This window comes from Pelobates fuscus, chromosome 1, assembly GCF_036172605.1.
Source record: "Pelobates fuscus isolate aPelFus1 chromosome 1, aPelFus1.pri, whole genome shotgun sequence".
Classification (NCBI taxonomy): Eukaryota; Metazoa; Chordata; class Amphibia; order Anura; family Pelobatidae; genus Pelobates; species Pelobates fuscus.
Genome location: NC_086317.1, coordinates 326,375,427 through 326,393,921, shown reverse-complemented (window position 1 = coordinate 326,393,921; position 18,495 = coordinate 326,375,427). Strand labels below are relative to the sequence as shown.

General features: G+C 41.3%; 1 protein-coding gene across 3 annotated transcripts in view; it reads left to right on the top strand.

Annotated features, from left to right (window-relative positions):
• The first annotated feature begins 6,831 nt into the window (after positions 1 to 6,831).
• Positions 6,832 to 18,495, top strand: part of NAXD (NAD(P)HX dehydratase) — a 41,478-nt gene continuing 29,814 nt past the window's right edge. The window contains exons 1-2 of one of the 3 annotated variants that reach the window (XM_063459804.1): positions 15,853 to 16,942; positions 17,716 to 18,084. In XM_063459804.1, the coding sequence (XP_063315874.1) occupies positions 16,339 to 16,942; positions 17,716 to 18,084 (973 nt within the window). In that variant the 5' untranslated portion in view covers positions 15,853 to 16,338. The other 2 variants (XM_063459820.1, XM_063459812.1) reach the window with 2 other exon arrangements.

The following is an 18,495-nucleotide window of genomic DNA, read 5'->3' as shown; positions in this document are numbered from 1 at the left end:
GTAGTAGTTATTTTTATAGATGTTCCTCTCATGTTTGGTGATTTATTTCTAAGATATTATTTTAGATACCTTTTATGTATTTCTTTTTTTTTTATTTCAGAGTGAATATTACCTACATGTTTCAATTTTGACAACTCTTCTAATATTTTGTTGCTGCTTAGTTCTCTTCTAGCTCTCTGTGTCATGGAGATATGTCTCTCCAATTGATATTTTATTTCTATTCTCTATGTTATTATTTTTATTGTTCACAAAAGGAAAAGGAGGTGCTTATCGTGTAATGATCTTATGTAACCTCCTATTGTGTTTGATTGGTTAATATGTTATGATTTGTGCTGCTATTGGAGTACAGTAAAGAGTGATAAGCAAACTATTCACAACCTGTCATTATTGTAAGATTATAAATATACTAACAATAGTATAATCTACAATTTGACCACAAACGAATATAGGCCACAGGGATTCTTAATAAAGAAATCTCTAACTCATTCAAACTAGCTTCATATGGAAGCATAAACAAAATATTGAATTGTAATTTACAATCAAACAACAAAGAATAGAACTAACAACAAAGTCTTGCACATCTATTTTCACTAAGAATTCCATGTGTATAGAAACTTGTCTTTGTTGAACAGACAAATAATGGTATTCCACTAGAGAAACAATTTAACAGATACAAATGAATATCATCCATCAAAGATAAATAAATCAAAACATAATCCAGCATGGACTCAACTGAACTGTAAACGTCATATCAAAATGACCGTAGGGCTAAATGGTATATTGGTCCAGAGACTCACATACATAAATCACTTATAAGAACAAGTTCAAAACACACAAAAATGTGGAATAGGTGGCGCTTTTTGTATTCGTGTACAATTAAAAAATAGCCGCTAAAACACTCCGTGGGTACTCCTATAAAACCCACCACATATAAAAGATCACCAAAAATCAACAATGAAAACCTACGTTTTCTTGAGTGTAGCGCTGAGTGTGAAGTGATTCCAGAAAGGGGTAGTGTCACCCCACAAATTGACACTAGGCCAATATACTTAGAGCCGGTTATCAAAGGCTCTAAAAAAGGTGAGCAATACTATATTTCATTTACATTGGTATTTATAGTATTTGAAAATACTACGCTCAGATCAGATTACCTGTGTCTTTTTTCTATCTAAACTTGGAGGAAAACACGTATACGTATATCGTGAGAGGGGGGTCGTGTGGTCTACCCTAAAAGACACAGATGCCAGGAAGTTTAGAGCCCTATATCTATAAAAGGCTCTAATAAATGTGAGTGAATTTGACTCTATCTTCAGAATTCACTAAAAAAAATTTTTGATTCACCTTAAACATACTGCACAATTATTTGTCTACTTTCCCCTTTTTTTCATGTATACAAGTGTGTAAAAGAGGGTAAGTGCAATTAAGAGCACTATTCACTGTTGTATTATTCTATCACACTCAGCGCTACACTCAAGAAAACGTAGGTTTTCATTGTTTATTTTTGATAAATCACTTATACACTACACTGATTATGCCTGGGATTTAGGATTAGTTAGAATTTTCGACTCTAAATACAGACTGACTGACCACAAGCTTTACAGGTTTCCACGAAAGCCGTAAAGTAGACTTTTTCCTAATTATAACAATTTTCTTATCTTTGAGGGACATGTAGTGATTTAATTAGAAATTTTTAAACTTGTAATGCCAATAAATTATATATACAGTATAGTCATTATAACAATATCAAATTAATGACTGTTACTACTCATGTGATTACATTAATTCCATACAATTCAAAATTAGCAAACAACCTCCTTACAGAATACCGATGCAGATTCTCTCAGGTTATTAAAATAGACTTCAATAACATCTCTTTACCAGCTAGGTTAATCATATTCTTTAACCCCTTTACAAACATTCCATCGAGTTTCTCTTCTTGCAATTTTAAAACTTTTAAACTCAATTCGTTATAACACCTCAAACACTTTCACCTTTACATTATTTATCTACAGATTACATCCTTTGTTCTTGGGTTTCAAAATTCCTTGACACTGTGTGATGTGTCCTTGGATCCTTGAATCATATCAAACTCTGTGCTTTAAAACAACCGCACTGCTACAATACTTTTAAATCAAATATATCTTGTTTACTCGCATAAATCACACACTTCTTCTCAGGCATATCTGCACACATTCTGCTTAAATAATGAGTGCCTAGAACACATCACCTTTGCCATCAAATAATATCCTCATCAGACATTATACAGAAATGTCTGTAGTGCCTCACAATTTTACAAAGAAGGTAAAAAATGCATATCCTAATCAGATGGGACTCTATAATAGCATTAGGTACTGGGCAAGAAGTTGAATGAATATGGGTACCATCTTAGACTACCACCAACTTTTAGAACCATTCAACACCCAGATTTACATGTACACACAGTAACCCTGAGTTTAAAAAGATCTAGAAAAATTTAGAGACTGTTCCACACAGAAACTATGTTTCACACAGAAAGGGACTAGAAGTGGTTCTCACTTTCCGACCTAATTGTTTTACGACTTCTTACATCAATGACCAGCTCTCAAGCATGGGGATTCCCCATGGTGGTGTAGGTTGAGGAAGACTGGTACTGCTACAACCATATTAAGGTCTGCTGCGAACTCCCCGCAATCACTATGGAGGAATTACCACACTACTTAAGAAGGCTCATAGCGTCTCCTGTGGCCAAAAAGATTTCCATTGCTGGATTGTATCATCTACCTACAACAACCAAGACTCCTGTTCCTGTTACGGGAGATGTCATCTTTGAATGCTCCTTGCCTCAAGATAAAGGCCACATCATGGCAGCCTTGAGGGGTAAGACTCTTAAGACTCCACTGTTATTCAATGATTTGCAATTGTCTTTCTACCAAGACTTGACAAAGGCCACACATGAGTGGTGAAAATCACTTACTAATCACCTACGCTACGCAGGCCAATGGATGGGGGACACCAAGATCCCTCCTCATCACTCACAATGGAACTGTCCACAAACCCACTTCAGGAGCTGGGGTACCTACACTACTCTCAACTCTGGGACTCATGGACCCGATACCGGTCAAAGCTGTATCACCTACTGCCCAAATATGGGATCCAGTTACTGTTGTACCGTTTGTGCCAAGAAACATACCAGAGACTTCACCGGCCACCTGACTGACACTGGCGAAAGCAATGCTGTTTCATGTCTGGTGGAAAGCTACACAGAATTTCCGATTTCATGCTTTTGTTCTGTTTCAGAATTATATTACTGAAATTCTCATGTTGTCTTTACTGCCGATACTAGGGTGCTGATGGGTGCAGTCCTGGTCTAGTATCACATACACACTTGGTACACTTCCACAAAGAGAACAACCCCCCACACCGATTCCCCCTGGTCAGGGGTACTTTACCTCTAGAGTAGCCAATGATACTCCCATGTTTACTATCTTCTACTTAAAATAACACTATAGTGTCAGGAACACATGTATTCCTGACCCTATAGGGTGTGTGTGTGTCTGATGCTTAGTGTATATCTCTCTGTCAGTGAGTGTGTATGTGTTTCTGTCAGTGAATGTGTATGTGTGTTTGTCAGTGAGTGTGTATGTGTGTCAGTCAGTGAATGTGTGTCTGTCAGAGTGTGTGTGTCTGACTCTCATTGGGTGTGTCTGACACTGAGTGAGTGAGTGAGTGAGTGTGTATCTGTCAATGAGTGTGTATGTGTGCCAGTGAATGTCTGTCAGTGAATGTGAGTGAGTGTGTGTGTAAGTCTGTGAATGTGTATATGTCTGTCAGTGAGTGTGTGTGTCTCAGTTAAAGTGTGTATTGGTTAAACAGTGTGTGTGTCAATGACTGTGTATATGTCAGTGCAGGGCCGCCATCAGGGGGTGACAACCATGACGGTTGTCACGGGCCCGGCGGCCCAGGGGGGCCCGGACTGCTCTGGCAGCTCTGCGCCCCACTTTCCCTCTCTGCATACATAGATAGTGAATATCGCTATCTATGTGTGCAGCCGCGGGCCCCCGGCTCCCTGTTACCGCAGAGGGGGCACAGGCAGCACACAGCCTCTTCTCTTCTCTCTTCTAATAACTCTTGCGAGACCCGGTTACCATGGCAACGCTCCGCGGGTCTCGCGAGAGTTATTGGAAGAGAGGAGAAGAGAAGAGTAGAGGCAGTGTGCTGGGCCCCCTCTGCGGTAACATGGAGCCGGGAGCCCCCCATGCCACCGGACCACCAGGGATGGAATCCCCCCCTCCCTGGACACCGGTAAGCAGGGAGGGAGGAGAAACATTTACATTTAATTTAATATAAAATTAATGGGAAAATGCCCCTTCCTCCGCCTCCCCCCCGATTGCACATTTACACACACACTGCATACACTAACACAACAAACAACACTGCATACACTAACACAACACACACACACTGCATACACTAACACACACACTGCATACACTAACACAACACACACTCTGCATACACTAACACAACACACACTCTGCATACACTAACACAACACACACTGCATACACTAACACAACACACACACTGCATACACTAACACAACACACTCTGCATACACTAACACAACACACACTCTGCATACACTAACACAACACACACACTGCATACACTGACACAACACACACACACACTGCACACACTGACACAACACACACTGCATACACTAACACAACACACACTGCATACACTAACACAACACACTCTGCATACACTAACACAACACACACACTGCATACACTAACACAACACACACACACTGCACACACTAACACAACACACACACTGCATACACTGACACAACACACTCTGCATACACTAACACAACACACACACTGCATACACTAACACAAGACACACTGCACACACTAACACAACACACACTCTGCATACACTAACACAACACACACTCTGCATACACTAACACAACACACGCACACTGCATACACTAACACAACACACACTCTGCATACACTAACACAACACACACACACTGCATACACTAACACAACACACACGGCATACACTGACACAACACACACTCTGCATACACTGACACAACACACACTCTGCATACACTAACACAACACACACACTGCATACACTGACACAATACACACTCTGCATGCACTAACACAACACACACGCTGCATACACTGACACAACACACACACTGCATACACTAACAAAACACACACTCTGCACACACTAGCACAACACACACTCTGCATACACTAACACAACACACTCTGCATACACTGACACAACACACACTCTGCATACACTAACACAACACACACTCTGCATACGCTAACACAACACACACACTGCATACACTAACACAGCACACACTGACACAACACACACTCTGCATACACTGACACAACCCTACCATGTCCACCCCCCTGACCCTACCATGTCCACCCCCTTTTTAACCTGCCTCTCGAGGCACTTCCGACGAAATAGTGGAGTAAAACTCCACTATTTCAATAAGATGACCATGTGATTGGCGGAGTGTGGAGTTTTGCTGTGCATCCGCACTAGCCTCACAATACTTTGTTATGGGCCAAAGATGCAAAGTGAATTTCAGAGACCAGCAATACGAGGGTGAAAAGGTATGTAAAACTCGTGAGTTGGGCACTAAAGCATTATGTATACTCATTTGTATTCCTAACCCTATGGAGTTGATTCAAAAAACCACTGACACCGTCTAGGGACTTTGTAAAAGACCCTCAATGATGTTATCACTGCTGGTAGTCTGGTGGACGGGGGGCTTGTAATGATGAGATTTACTTACCCGTCCCTTGTGGGCATAGCCATATTCCTCTGACCAGTCCTTTTCAGCACCAGGAGCCGGTCACTGCTGTAGTCTTTCACATGCGTGAGAGTACAGCATGGAGGTCTATGAATGAACCCCTGAGACCCTCCATAGACTGAGCCATTTCCCTGCAGCCATCATGGGCGATGCCTGCTGAGATGCCTGCTGAGACACTGTAGCTCCGACCAGTCAGGTGGAGGGAATATACAAAGACATACTAGTCCATACTTTGTCTCTGTATATCTCCATTCTAGGTTTGAATTTCAGTTAAATCCCAACACAGCCAATATGAATATTTCATAAAGACCCTATCCTATTTTGAGTGTGTGTGTGTGAAATAGTGTTTACTGGAGTGTGGCAACACTCACCTGTCACGTCTCTGGTAGTCCATGGTTCATCTTTTTCTTTCAATCCTTTTTTAATAACTATTTGGTAAGTTTATAGTAAATGGCGAAACACACCAGCACTCAGCAATAAGTGATCTAATGGCAGTTTTAACCAGACATCAAAAGTCAACAACAGCAAATTGGAAATACTCTATGTTTCCATGTTGACGTGTCTTTTTCAAGCCATCTATTTAGTGACTTTAGTAATATATTGTGTGGTTATCTATCAAACCTTCCCATTTGCCCTTTTTGAGTCTATTTTGTCTGAGATCCAATTCAGAGCTCTTTTTTATTTTATATATTATATGTTATATATTTTTATAAATTATATGTTTTTTGCTCATGTTAGAGGACAGTAAGTCTCTGTTTCATAAAAAAACAACAACACCTAATTAATAATCATAACACACAGAGGTCACACAAGTTCTCCTATTGGATACAGCCCTCCCATAGAGAGTGCTTGGTATATTTACACCTATCATAATGACATTGTCCTCGTGGAGAAGCGGTGGGAGGGGCTAGAGATCAGCTGCTCGCTGATTGGTTCACTGTGCTGCCACGCTCGGCAGGCTCTGCGCGTTGCCTAGAATCACAGTCCTTAGTTTCTTGAAGCCGCCATTTTTTCGAAGACCTAGTTTTAGTTGTGTCTGTGTAACGGTAAAACGGTTTCTGTAACCAGACACACACACACGGCAGGCTAATGACATTTGGGCTTGCTCGCGAGCGTTATCCAAGCGTTCTGATTGGCTCAGCCTTCTGTCAGTCAGTCGGTCCAGCCCAACGCAGTTGCCTACGCTCCCACTCCCGGAAGTGGCGCCCATGGTCGGTGCTCGGTGCGTGTCTCTAGGTAAGGAGTGGCTGGCCTGTCATGGCGGCCTGGGTAGCAACAGCCACTGCGGGGGTCCTTGCTGCTATTCTGCTGTACTGTCTACAGGAAGCAGGTACTCCCCTGGCAATGTCGTGCAGCTCAGATATGGCATTCAGGGCTGTGCAGAGTCACAATCATATAATACACCACCGTGCTCCCACACCCAGCCTGTAATAAAATATTTCAACTGTAGAGGAAAGGGGAATGGTTTATTTATTTTAAAACAAAAAACAATACTGTACAACAAAGAGGTCCTCTGGTGTCACTGTCTGTGCTGTCATAAGTGTGCCCTGCAAGCAGTTGATTATATACAGTATCAACAACTTGATTAGCACATAGTGGGGGAGAGATTTATCAAAATGTTCAGGAAATTAGCACATTAAAGGTCAATGAGCTGTTTGTATTTACTAATCTGTTCCAAAAAGGGACGGATTAATTATAAATAAGTAATTAATCTGCATAAATTCAATCATTTTTCTCAGACATTTTAGAAAATGCCACTTCATTTACAGTACCCGGTGAAAGAGAAGTTAAATAGGATACCATTCTGGTGTAAAAACTGGCAGGAAGAATGATAGATCAGTTGCTCTGCTAATATTACTTTCAAAAGTGATTGTTAGGGTGCAAAATAATCAACAGACTTATAAAAAAAAAAAAAAAAAATCCAACATTTAATAAATAAAAAAAAAAAAGTGTAGAACTCTCTGTAACACTTTAATAAATTTCCCCCACTGAGTCACACAAATGTAGATTTTACTTAGAAAAAGGACACAATAATTAGAATACTACAATGTGGATTTGCGTTTATATATAGGCATTGGAGAATTTGCATTGAGTTAGAAGTAATTGATTTTTCAAAAAACTGAATTTTTCTTTTATTTTTTTGTTTGGTATGTAATCATTATATAGCATTTGCAAGGTATTCCAGTTAGTGTATTAGAATCATAAGATACTTACTATACACATTGCATAGGTTATATGGTGCATTGAGATCCCGTCACTGTGTTCTGCATAAAGTGCCTTATAACTTCAGCAAGTTTTTAAAATCGCTGCTGCTGTTAGATTGGCAATACAAAGAAGAATATTTGTCACCTGTGAGCGACCATGAGTAGATGTAATGTTTTAGCTTAAAGGACACTGTCACGCTAACTTACTGTCACGCTAACTTACCTTTGTATGTGGGGATGTAATTACACTTATGTAATTTTTGCACAGAATACATTTTAGGCAGTCCGGAAGAGATTTCTAGACTGCCTAAGTTATGTGTGCTCCGTGGGGTTGAAATGACACCCTGGCACATAAAGATTCTTCGATATAGTCAGTATTTTAAACCCAAATAATCGTACCTTGTTTTCCTCTTCTTTTCTCAGAATTTGTTCTTGTTTGTTTTTTGTTTTTTTATTGTTTTCTTTAAGCATAAGATAAAGTAGGGACTTTCTCTTATATATTTGTCCTATACTTGACTGACTTTGACCAAAGGAGGAGCTTAAGTCAGAAAGTACTCACCCTTCTCATTGACACAGGAAATGGAGCTGACTTAAAGGGACTCTCCAGTGCCAGGAAAACAAACAGGTTGCTGAAGGGGTTTAAACCCCTTTTCAGTGACTTACCTGTATCCAGCGCCGATGTCCCTTGGCGCTGGTTGAGGGTCTGCCCAGGCTCCTCCCCCGCCCAGGCTCCTCATCATCCGGCGGGGGAAACCTATTGCGCATACGCACGCGCATTAGACCTCCCCATAGGAAAGCATTGAAAAATGCTTTCCTATGGGGATTTCAGTGACGCTGGAGGTCCTCACATAGCGTCAGGACGTGCAGCGACGTTATAGCACACGGAATGTGTGCTATAAACCCGGAAGTGCCCTCTTGTGGCTGTCTAGGTGACAGCCACTAGAGGAGGAGTTAACCCTTCAAGGTAAATATTGCAGTTTATGAAAACTGCAATATTTACAGTTGCAGGGTTAAGGGTAGTGGGAGTTGGCACCCAGACCACTCCAATGGGCAGAAGTGGTCTGGGTGCCTGGAGTGTCCCTTTAAGCCCTTTGGTTAAGACATTTTTTCGAGCTTGATAAAGGCTCTTTTGGATCAAAACTTTACCTTACTCTGTCCAATAATCTGCTTCTGGATCATTAACTTGTCTAATTATTTTTATATTGCCGGTCTTGTGAGGGTGGACACCTCTGGGCTGGAGGCACTGTGGTGGTTCTGTTTCGGATTGTGTGCCAACCCACATATACTGTTGCTGCTATGAGACAGTAGATAAGAACCATTCGGCCCATCTAGTCTGCCCAATTTTTTTAATACTTTCATTAATCCCTGGCCTTATCTGATAGTTAGGATAGCTTTATACATATCCCACATATGCTTAAACTCCTTTACTGTGTTAACCTCTACCACTTCAGCTGGAAGCCTATTGCATGCATCCACTTTCCTCCATAGGCGTGCGCAGCCTATTGCATTAGGGTGTGCACCCTAAAGCACAAGCACACGCGGCGTGTATATATATATATATATATATATATATATATATATATATATATATATACACACACACACACACAAAGCTGTGTGTGTGCTGTGTGAGGGTGCTGTTAGTGTGATGTGTGTGTGAGGGTGCCGGTAGTGTACTATGTGGGTGAGGGTGTTTGTGTGTGGGTGCGGTGAATGTACTGTGTGTCAGGGTGCTGTTTGTGTGTGTGTGTGTGTGTGCACTTGTGAGGGTGCTGTAAATGTACTGTGTGTGAGGGTGCTGTTTGTGTGTGAGGGTACTGGTAGTGTGCTGTGTGTGTGTGTGTGTGTGTTTGTTAGGGTCCTGTTTGTGTTTGTGAGGGTACTGTTAGTGTGCTGTGTGAGTGTGAGGGTGCTGTTTGTGTAATGTGTGTGAGGGTGCTGTTTGTGTAATGTGTGTGAGGGTGCTGTGTGTTTGTGAGGGTGCTGTGTGTTTGTGAGGGTGCTGTGTGTTTGTGAGGGTGCTGTGTGTTTGTGAGGGTGCTGTGTGTTTGTGAGGGTGCTGTGTGTTTGTGAGGGTGCTGTGTGTGTGTGGGTGATGTGATGTGTATGTGTGTGGGTGCTGTATGTGTGTGGGTGATGTGATGTGTATGTGTGTGGGTGCTGTATGTGTGTGTGTGTGTGTGGGTGCTGTGTATGTGCTGTGTGTGTGTGGGTGCTTTGTGTATGTGTGTGGGTGATTGTGGGGGGTGGAGGTGGGGGTACATTACTTAATATCCCCCCTCCCTTCTTACTTTATGTAGGGAGGGGGGATCCTTCCTTGCTGCCTTCCTTGGTGGTCCAGTGGAGGTGGGGGCAGATCAGTTACCCCCCCTCCCTTCTTACCTTATGCCTGGGAGGGGGGATCCTGCGGCTGCTGCTGCCATCCCTGGTGGTCCAGTGGAGAGTGAACTCTAGCCCCGCAGGGCTAGAGTTCACTCACGCGAGATCTGAGCGTTGCCGCGGCAACGCTCAGATCTCGCGAGAGGAACCCGGCGGAGCTGCGGGCAGTAGCTCCCCGGGTCCTCTCCTGCCTCCCTCCATGCCGGTGAGGGGAGGCTGAGAGCAGAGCCGGCGCTCGGATAGCGCCGGCTCTGCATGAGCCGGCAGGGGAGATCCTGAGATCTCCCCTGCCGGTCTCAATACATAGGCGTGCCGCGGGGATTAGGGTGTGCCCAGGCACACCCGGCACACCCCGTGCGCACGCCTGCGCTTCCCTCTCAGTAAAGTAATACTTCCGGATATTATTTTTAAACCTTTGCCCTTCTTATTTAAGACTATGTCCTCTTGTTGTGATAGTTTTTCTTCTTTTAAGTATAGTCTCCTCCTTTACTGTGTTGATTCCCTTTATGAATTAAAATGTTTCTATCATATCCCCCCTGTCTCGTCTTGCCTCCAAGCTATACATGTTAAGTTCCTTTAACCTTTCCTTGTAAGTTTTATCCTGCAATCCATGAACCAGTTTAGTAGCCCTTCTCTGAACTCTCCATTCTATCCTCTTCCCCTTTGACATTATAAAATAATGGTCTTATATTCTTCTTTGCTGTCCCAGTTGTGGGTACACATGCAAGTTTAAACCTGCTGCAGCCATAGATTCTGGCAAAACACGATCAAGAAAGTTTAATCCATGGAGGGAAAAAAATCATACTCCTAAAATAAAGGAACATCCTACAATTAATTTTAGATTATGCCCCTCCCCATTTGTGAAATAAAAAAAGATTTTATTTTTTTTCTCACCTGTAATCCAGAGCCAGGCAGATGCTAGTCTTTTTTCTATGGTTCAGTCTGGTGCTTCTCATAGAAGTGCAGCAATTGCCACGCTCAGCCAGTTTTTTCTTATAATCAAGCACCCAATGTTTCTCTTTGGAAAGCATTCACAGCATGCAGGGACGCGCAGTCTGACAGACACTAAAGATGTTTTTATGGCCAAATGTAAACTTTGCCATTTTAATAAAATTGGCACAAATGTTTACACAAAAAAGTAATGTTGGTGCGTAGAGTGCCTTTAAAGGATCACTATAGGGTCAGGAACACAAACATGTAGTCCTGACCCTATAGTGTTAAAACCACCATCTAGCCCCCCTGGGCCCCTTATACCTCCATAAATATAGCATAATCGCACTGTATTCAAGCCTGAAGCTGTAACTCTGCATGTTGTTTGACTCAGAAAAACAAGCAGTCTGCTGACACCATCAGAAGTGGTAGCCTGATCCAATCAAAGTGCTTCCCCATAGGATTGGCTGAGCCTGAGAAAGAGGCAGATCAGGGGCAGAGCCAGCATGATTCAAACACATCCATGGCCAATCAGCATCTCCTCATAGAGATGAATTGAATCAATGAATCTCTATGAGGAAAGTTCAGTGTCTGCATGCAGTGGGAGGAGTTACTGAATGTTTGGATGCATTTTACCCAGGAAGGATCTCTTAACCATCCGAGGACTGGCCAGTGAAGTTATCACTTGGCTGTAATGAAAACACTGCTTTTTCTCTGAAAAGACAGTGTTTAGAGCAAATAGCCTGAAGGTAATGATTCTACTCACCAGAACAAATTCAATAAGCTGTAGTTGTTCTGGTGACTATAATGTCTCTTTAATATAAGAGCTTTAGTAAAATGTTATTGTTGGTGTGACTTGAAGGCAGTGAGGGCTTTCTAGATTTAGTCATCAGAAGAGGAGTAATATAGAAAAAGAAAAAGTGTGCTGGTAGAATATTCAGTCAGCATATTGGAGATGAATGACATGGTTTTTATAAAAAAATATTATGTTACAATAGTCACAATGAGATGATTATTAAAAGGCTTTTATTTATTGCTATGGCAACAGGCATTCAGCTATTACTGCCATTTCAAAAGGTCATGTGGCTGCTGAGTAGAATTAATCTGGCTCAAATAACATGAATGGATCAAAACCTAAGATGATTAAATAATTATGCTTCTGGTATAAGTATTCAAAAGATAATTAGAGTTCTTTGTGACATCAGGAATATGTGCTCCTAGCTAATAATTTCCAATGCATTCCTAAAATACATTATTTTTTTCTTTTTTTTTTAAACCCATATTTTATCATTCGTGTGTGTGTATGTATATACCGTATATATATAAATACAAAGTTGCTTGCACTCCAGTGCTGGTCAGGCAAATAGCATAGAAAAACAGAGACTGACCGCACTCAGGGACTTGTAAATATCACTAAAACTTTACTTTTAATGTTCAAAATAAATCCGATTTTTTTTTTTTTTTTTAACATTAAAAGTTAAGTTTTAGTGATATTTACAAGTCCCTGAGTGCGGTCATTCTCTGTTTTATATATATATATAATCTGATCATGCAGGAAGAAAATTTGAATGCGACAGAACATGATATTTATAAATAAGAGTACAGAAATGATGATGCTCCTAAAACTATATGTATATTTTCAAAAGCCCCTTTTAAAATTGATAGGGTTTAGTCACTAAGCTTTGGGTTGCAGTGAACTTGCATAACTAAGGCTTAATTTGCCAAGCTGTCACTATAGCGGAGTTGAAGTTTTTTTCCAAATCCATTATTTTGTTTTAAACTTTGCAAATCAGTTTTCAATGTACTGTTAAGTGAAAAAAACTCTAATGCAACAGAATGGTATATTCATGTCAAATTATTAATTAATTGGCAACAACTATAACAATCCTACTCCTGATTAATATAGCTCACATCAACAGTAGTATAGAAAATACTCAAGATATTACATGGTTTGCTTTTCTTCTTATAATGTTATTCACTAAAGCAATAATGTTGAGGGTCACTCCGTGCTAGTTATTTACCCATGTTAATTTTTCATCACGCCACATCATCTATTTTAATTCCAGGGCCCAATAAATTGCTTGTCATAGAGCACTATTGTTGGACCTGAAACAAATGAGTGATTGGAGTGAAAGCAGGAACTGAGGCCTGGAGTTAGTTATACTTCTATGTTAGAACGCAGGGAGGGCTTGACAGTGGGAGGGCAAAGTTGAAAGGAGAGAACAAGCAGAGTACTGGAATGGGAACGTGCAAGCACAGACCTACAGGCTTCACATCATACACGTTCACAGAGCTGTGTGGAAGTGAAGACGTTGATTATATCCGTTGGCAACACTGATGTATCTTTTGCACATTATTCACATTAGGCAGTCTGGAAGAGAATTCTAGACTGCCTAAGTCATGTGTGCTTCACGAGATTGTAATTATACCCTGACACACAATGAAATGCTGCACATAGATATTGTTTACACCATGAGCACTTCTAAATGCAGAATGGTTATGGTGGTTAGAGTATATAAATAGCTAAACTGGAAGAATTCTCCAAGTCAGCTATGCTTTGTGTTTGCTATTTTGTTCTACAATTTAACATTTGCATTGATTTCTTAACAATTCTCACCTTATTGTTATCCCCACACAAAACAGTGGGTTTAGGTGACATGGGAGCTGCTTTGCAAAATTTAGACCAAAAATCTAGAGCTGGAAAACCAAATGTCCTTCTCTCCTTTATGTGGACTTTGATTTTTCTTCTCTCGACTGTTAAATTCATCTTAGACTTTGCAATTTGTCAACTCACTATAACTATCTGTTTATTGAATAAACCTACAGTTTTCATTAAAGTCTAAATGCCCCCAGATAGAAATTACATATAGACAGTTGCCATTTCTCCTAGAAGCTATCATTAGCACCCTTATTCACTAACTTCATGGATAAGAGGGTTCAGTATACCTCGAAAATTGGATTTTACATGTATATATTACAAAGTTTTATTTTAACCTTTGTTAGCTGGATATGTGTACTCCAGCGGGCAATAAAAATAATTTCTTGGTGTTTTTTTTTTTGTTTGTTTTTGAGAATTTAAATTATGTTGGATTTTTCCAAAGTGAATCCAGTTGAATTACACAGATTCATAAAATGATAATCCTGTTAGATTTGCATGTGAAAATTTTGGATTTTAAAGCAGACTTCATGTAGTTAACTGTCACTTCCTGAGAATTACAATTGCCATAAAAATGCAGTTGTGGTAAGTTAAACAAAAACCCTTAAGTTTGGTGTGCTTCCTAATTGCTGAACCTTTTCCATTTTGTGATGCCTGGGGCATGTGCTTGAATTAATAGAACCTAATTCTAACCAGATTGACCTTTACTAAATATGAAAATTAAAAGTCTGTTTATTTTTACTGAATAACCCTGCTAATGTGTGAATAATATAAACATCAAGGTGAATTTCAAAATGTAGCTTATCTAAAATCACTGATTTGAGAGTTTATTCACCAAATGCATGTTTGCATATGGGCTATTTCCCTATTAGATGTTCAAGTGTGAATGGGATTATAAAGTTGGAACAAATTAGTGTAGTGGAGGTAAAGGTTTTTTTTTTTTTTACATTCCTAAGTGGTGATATTCAAAGGAACTGCTACTTCATCTTTAAAAAAAACCAAAAAACAACATTGCATCCTAATGTATCTATCTGTTTTGGTTCAAAGATCTCCTACCTTGCAGTCTGCAATGTAAGCATTGTTGCTTGTGAGAAAAAGCTATGTTTACCTTTTGTTAATCACTACAGCAATTGCAACTGACCCTTAGCTCCCAAACCTAGTACATAACAACATGAATTCAAAATACTGACGAGAACACACACCTTCATTATTACCGCAATCTTTATTACAGATGCGTGGGTGGAGACTCTATCCATGCACCTGTTACAATAAAAAAAGATTGCAGTTATAATGAAAGTGCGCCTGACCATATTTATAATGTTTACATTACTTAATCAGACAGATATAGAGGCGCATACTTGTGAAGACTTTCAATAATGTAAAGTCTTCATGATGAGCTTTGCTGAATGCTTTCAATGCTTGTGTAGCCTGGCGATTACTGTGTGTGCCAATAGGCCCCAAATGCTTCTTGTTGTTGAATCGGGATAATCAACAGGGGGGAGACTCTAAACCTAAGGAACGCGAACATTAAATGTATTTATTTTTAATGTTTGTTTAAAATAACTGATCTTAAAAATTCTCCAATTCATCTATAGCCACAGCTTGTCTATTTTAGCCTCGATTTTGTCATTGGGATTTTAGTTTGCTACAATTTGGAGTTTAGTGAATAAGCCAATGATATCCATTTTCTGTAATGCTCAGTTCAGGCATTGTTTAGCCACAGTGCTGCTCAGTCTACTGTCCCTGAGTGCCTGTGCCCCATGTTATATACAGTAGCAGCCAGTGGCATTCAGTCTCAGTTGTCATTGATTTGGCATTAGATGGCGCAGCTGCTTAGAGGTCAGTAGCTGTTTATATGGTCCTGCTAAACCAAAGCTCAGAAAATAGTCTTATAAACGCACTCCAGGGTCAAACCATCCGTATGCTATCATAGGGCACTGTGTGGACTTGGTCACCATGGGCTATTCAATAAAGTTTATTGCAATCGCCAGCCTGCAGCCAGTGACCCAGACTGATGACGTCGCGGCCGCGCGTGCTGTTGTTTATCCAGCGTATGATTAGTTTTGGTTCGCCCAAGCTTTATTGATAAGTGACAGCGCGGACAGCACGGTCCCTGTGTGTCTTGCCAGTGCAGCCATGCATGAGTCCGGGAAGTGCCGCAGCCCGCCGCCTCGCTGCGCTGTGTGAGCGGCTCTCCGGGCACTGTGTGCGTGTTCCTGCCATGATAGCCGCTCCGTGTTGGCCGGGGGCCGGGGAGTGACAGAGGCCGAGTCCAGCCCGTTCCCCGCCTGGTGATCGATCTCCCCGGTGGCGGCAGGATGTCGGTGTGCATGCGGCGGCTCATCACCAACACCCGGGGCTTCCTGTGGTCGGACATGGAGACCCGCGCCCTGCTGGATATCTGGGGGGAGGCGGACGTGCAGTCAGCCCTGGACGGTAATTTCCGTAACAGCCATGTGTACCGGGACGTGGCGGCCCGCCTGGGGGAGCTGGGCTTCGAGCGCACCCCGGAGCAGTGCCGGATTCGCATTAAAGGCCTGAAGCGGCAGTATTACCAGGCCCGGGAGGGCTTCAAGAAGAACGGGCACGCCCGCAAGATCTGCCGCTACTACGACGAGATGGACCGGATCCTGTGTGCACGGCCTGCACCGGCTAGCAGCGGGGAACCGGCCCTGCCAGAGACAGCCGGCATGATACTGCTGCACCCAGAGCCCCCCTGCAGGGAAGACCTGCCCGGAGACCGCAGGGAGAGGGAAGAGGAGGAGGAGATGGAAGATGAGGAGGAAGCATCAGGAGGAGGACCAGAGTCATCTCAAGATAACTTCACTGAGGACTCCGGGGAGGGCTCCTCCTGTTACACAGAGCACCCCATCAAAGTGGAAGATGGAACCAGCTTTGCCATCCCTCTGCCACCCAACGAAGGTAGGTGGGCAACTCTCTCCTGCTGTGTGTATAGGGACAGGTAAACACACTAGCTGCAGGTCCACTGCTCAGTACTATTTAGCAATCCAGCTGTTGTTGGCTAAATTACATTCAGTGTTCTGCCAAATAATTGACAGAGTACTAGGACAAATATTTCACAAAAGCTTGGCTGCCAAAGCTGCACTTGGTTTTAATCAAGTTTTGTGTGTGTTTAAAAAAAAAATAAAATACCAGTAGGTCATAAAAATCATCACTGTCTTGTTTAGCCCCATATTTTGATATCTCATTAATATTACTACTATGTAAATTCCGTGTAGTTTTAGAGTCCAGAGAAGCCAGCTAAAATTTTTGCCATTTGGGTTTTAATTATTTGCATTTCTGAGATTAGTGAATAAAACCTTGTTTGAAGTCCAAATTGCATGATATATGTCAATACTGCTTTTTAGGGAGCTCCCAAAATGTGAAATGCAACTTATGACTCCGTCAGAGGTGGAAATTATAATAGAGAACTTGACCCCAGTGTAGCTCTCTCAGAAATTTGAAAACATTCACAGGTAGATGAACACAGCACGACTCTATATTCAAATAAATGCTCCTGTTGGATACACTCAATTTGTGTGTAGTAAAACATGCAGAATATATGCATGGAGACCTGTCTGCATCAATTTAATTCCATTATTTTATAAAATTTTCAGGGGAGTAGTGTGGCATTTCCTACTTTTATATATGCATTTTTTAATACCAAACTGCCTCTCTTTTAATCTCCATCTCAGGGTATAAACACATTAATGCCAAGACAAATCCACTGCAAAATCCACAACTTAAAAAATCCAAGAAACGGCACTGCAATGTGACATTAGACAAAATGATGGAGCGTTTCCTGCAGCAGAGTGTGGATGCAGAGGAGAAGTTTTACAAGTATGAGGAGCAGCGACTGCAGATTGAGGATAAGCGTCGGGAAGCAGAGCACACTCGAGAACTTCAGATGTTGCAGATGCTGGCACAAATGCTCAACGGGATTTCTTCTGCTTCTCAGCTGGCTGCGCCTAGCCGTGCAAGCCCCCCTCACAGAGCAAATCTTCGACCATATACAGAACCAGTGCACTTTAATTCTACTACATCTACTTTTCCCTCTCCTATAGGTATAATATTACAAAGTCCATACAATTTTCGTTATTGTTTTTTCTCTCCTATCTTCATTATAACACTTGTGTAACTCTGCTATATTTGTAATAGATCCTGAAGCTGTAAACACTTTGAAATAAACCATTTTAGATATTTGCATTGTATGTCAAGCTTTCTTTTATGTGTTAATGTGGTAAAGATTACTTTACTAAGGTTTTAAATTGGTCACACTAAACTACATGACCACTACAGCTCAGTATAATTGTTATTTTGCTTAGAGTTTATGTGTGCAGTCTCCCGTTTAAAAGCAATTTGACAGACCACCTGTTCTTTGGCCATATTGATAACGCAGAATTTTTGCTTCAGCATTATCTTTATTAATGTAGTCCAGTGATGTCATCAATGATGGACTAAGTACTGTGCACAGC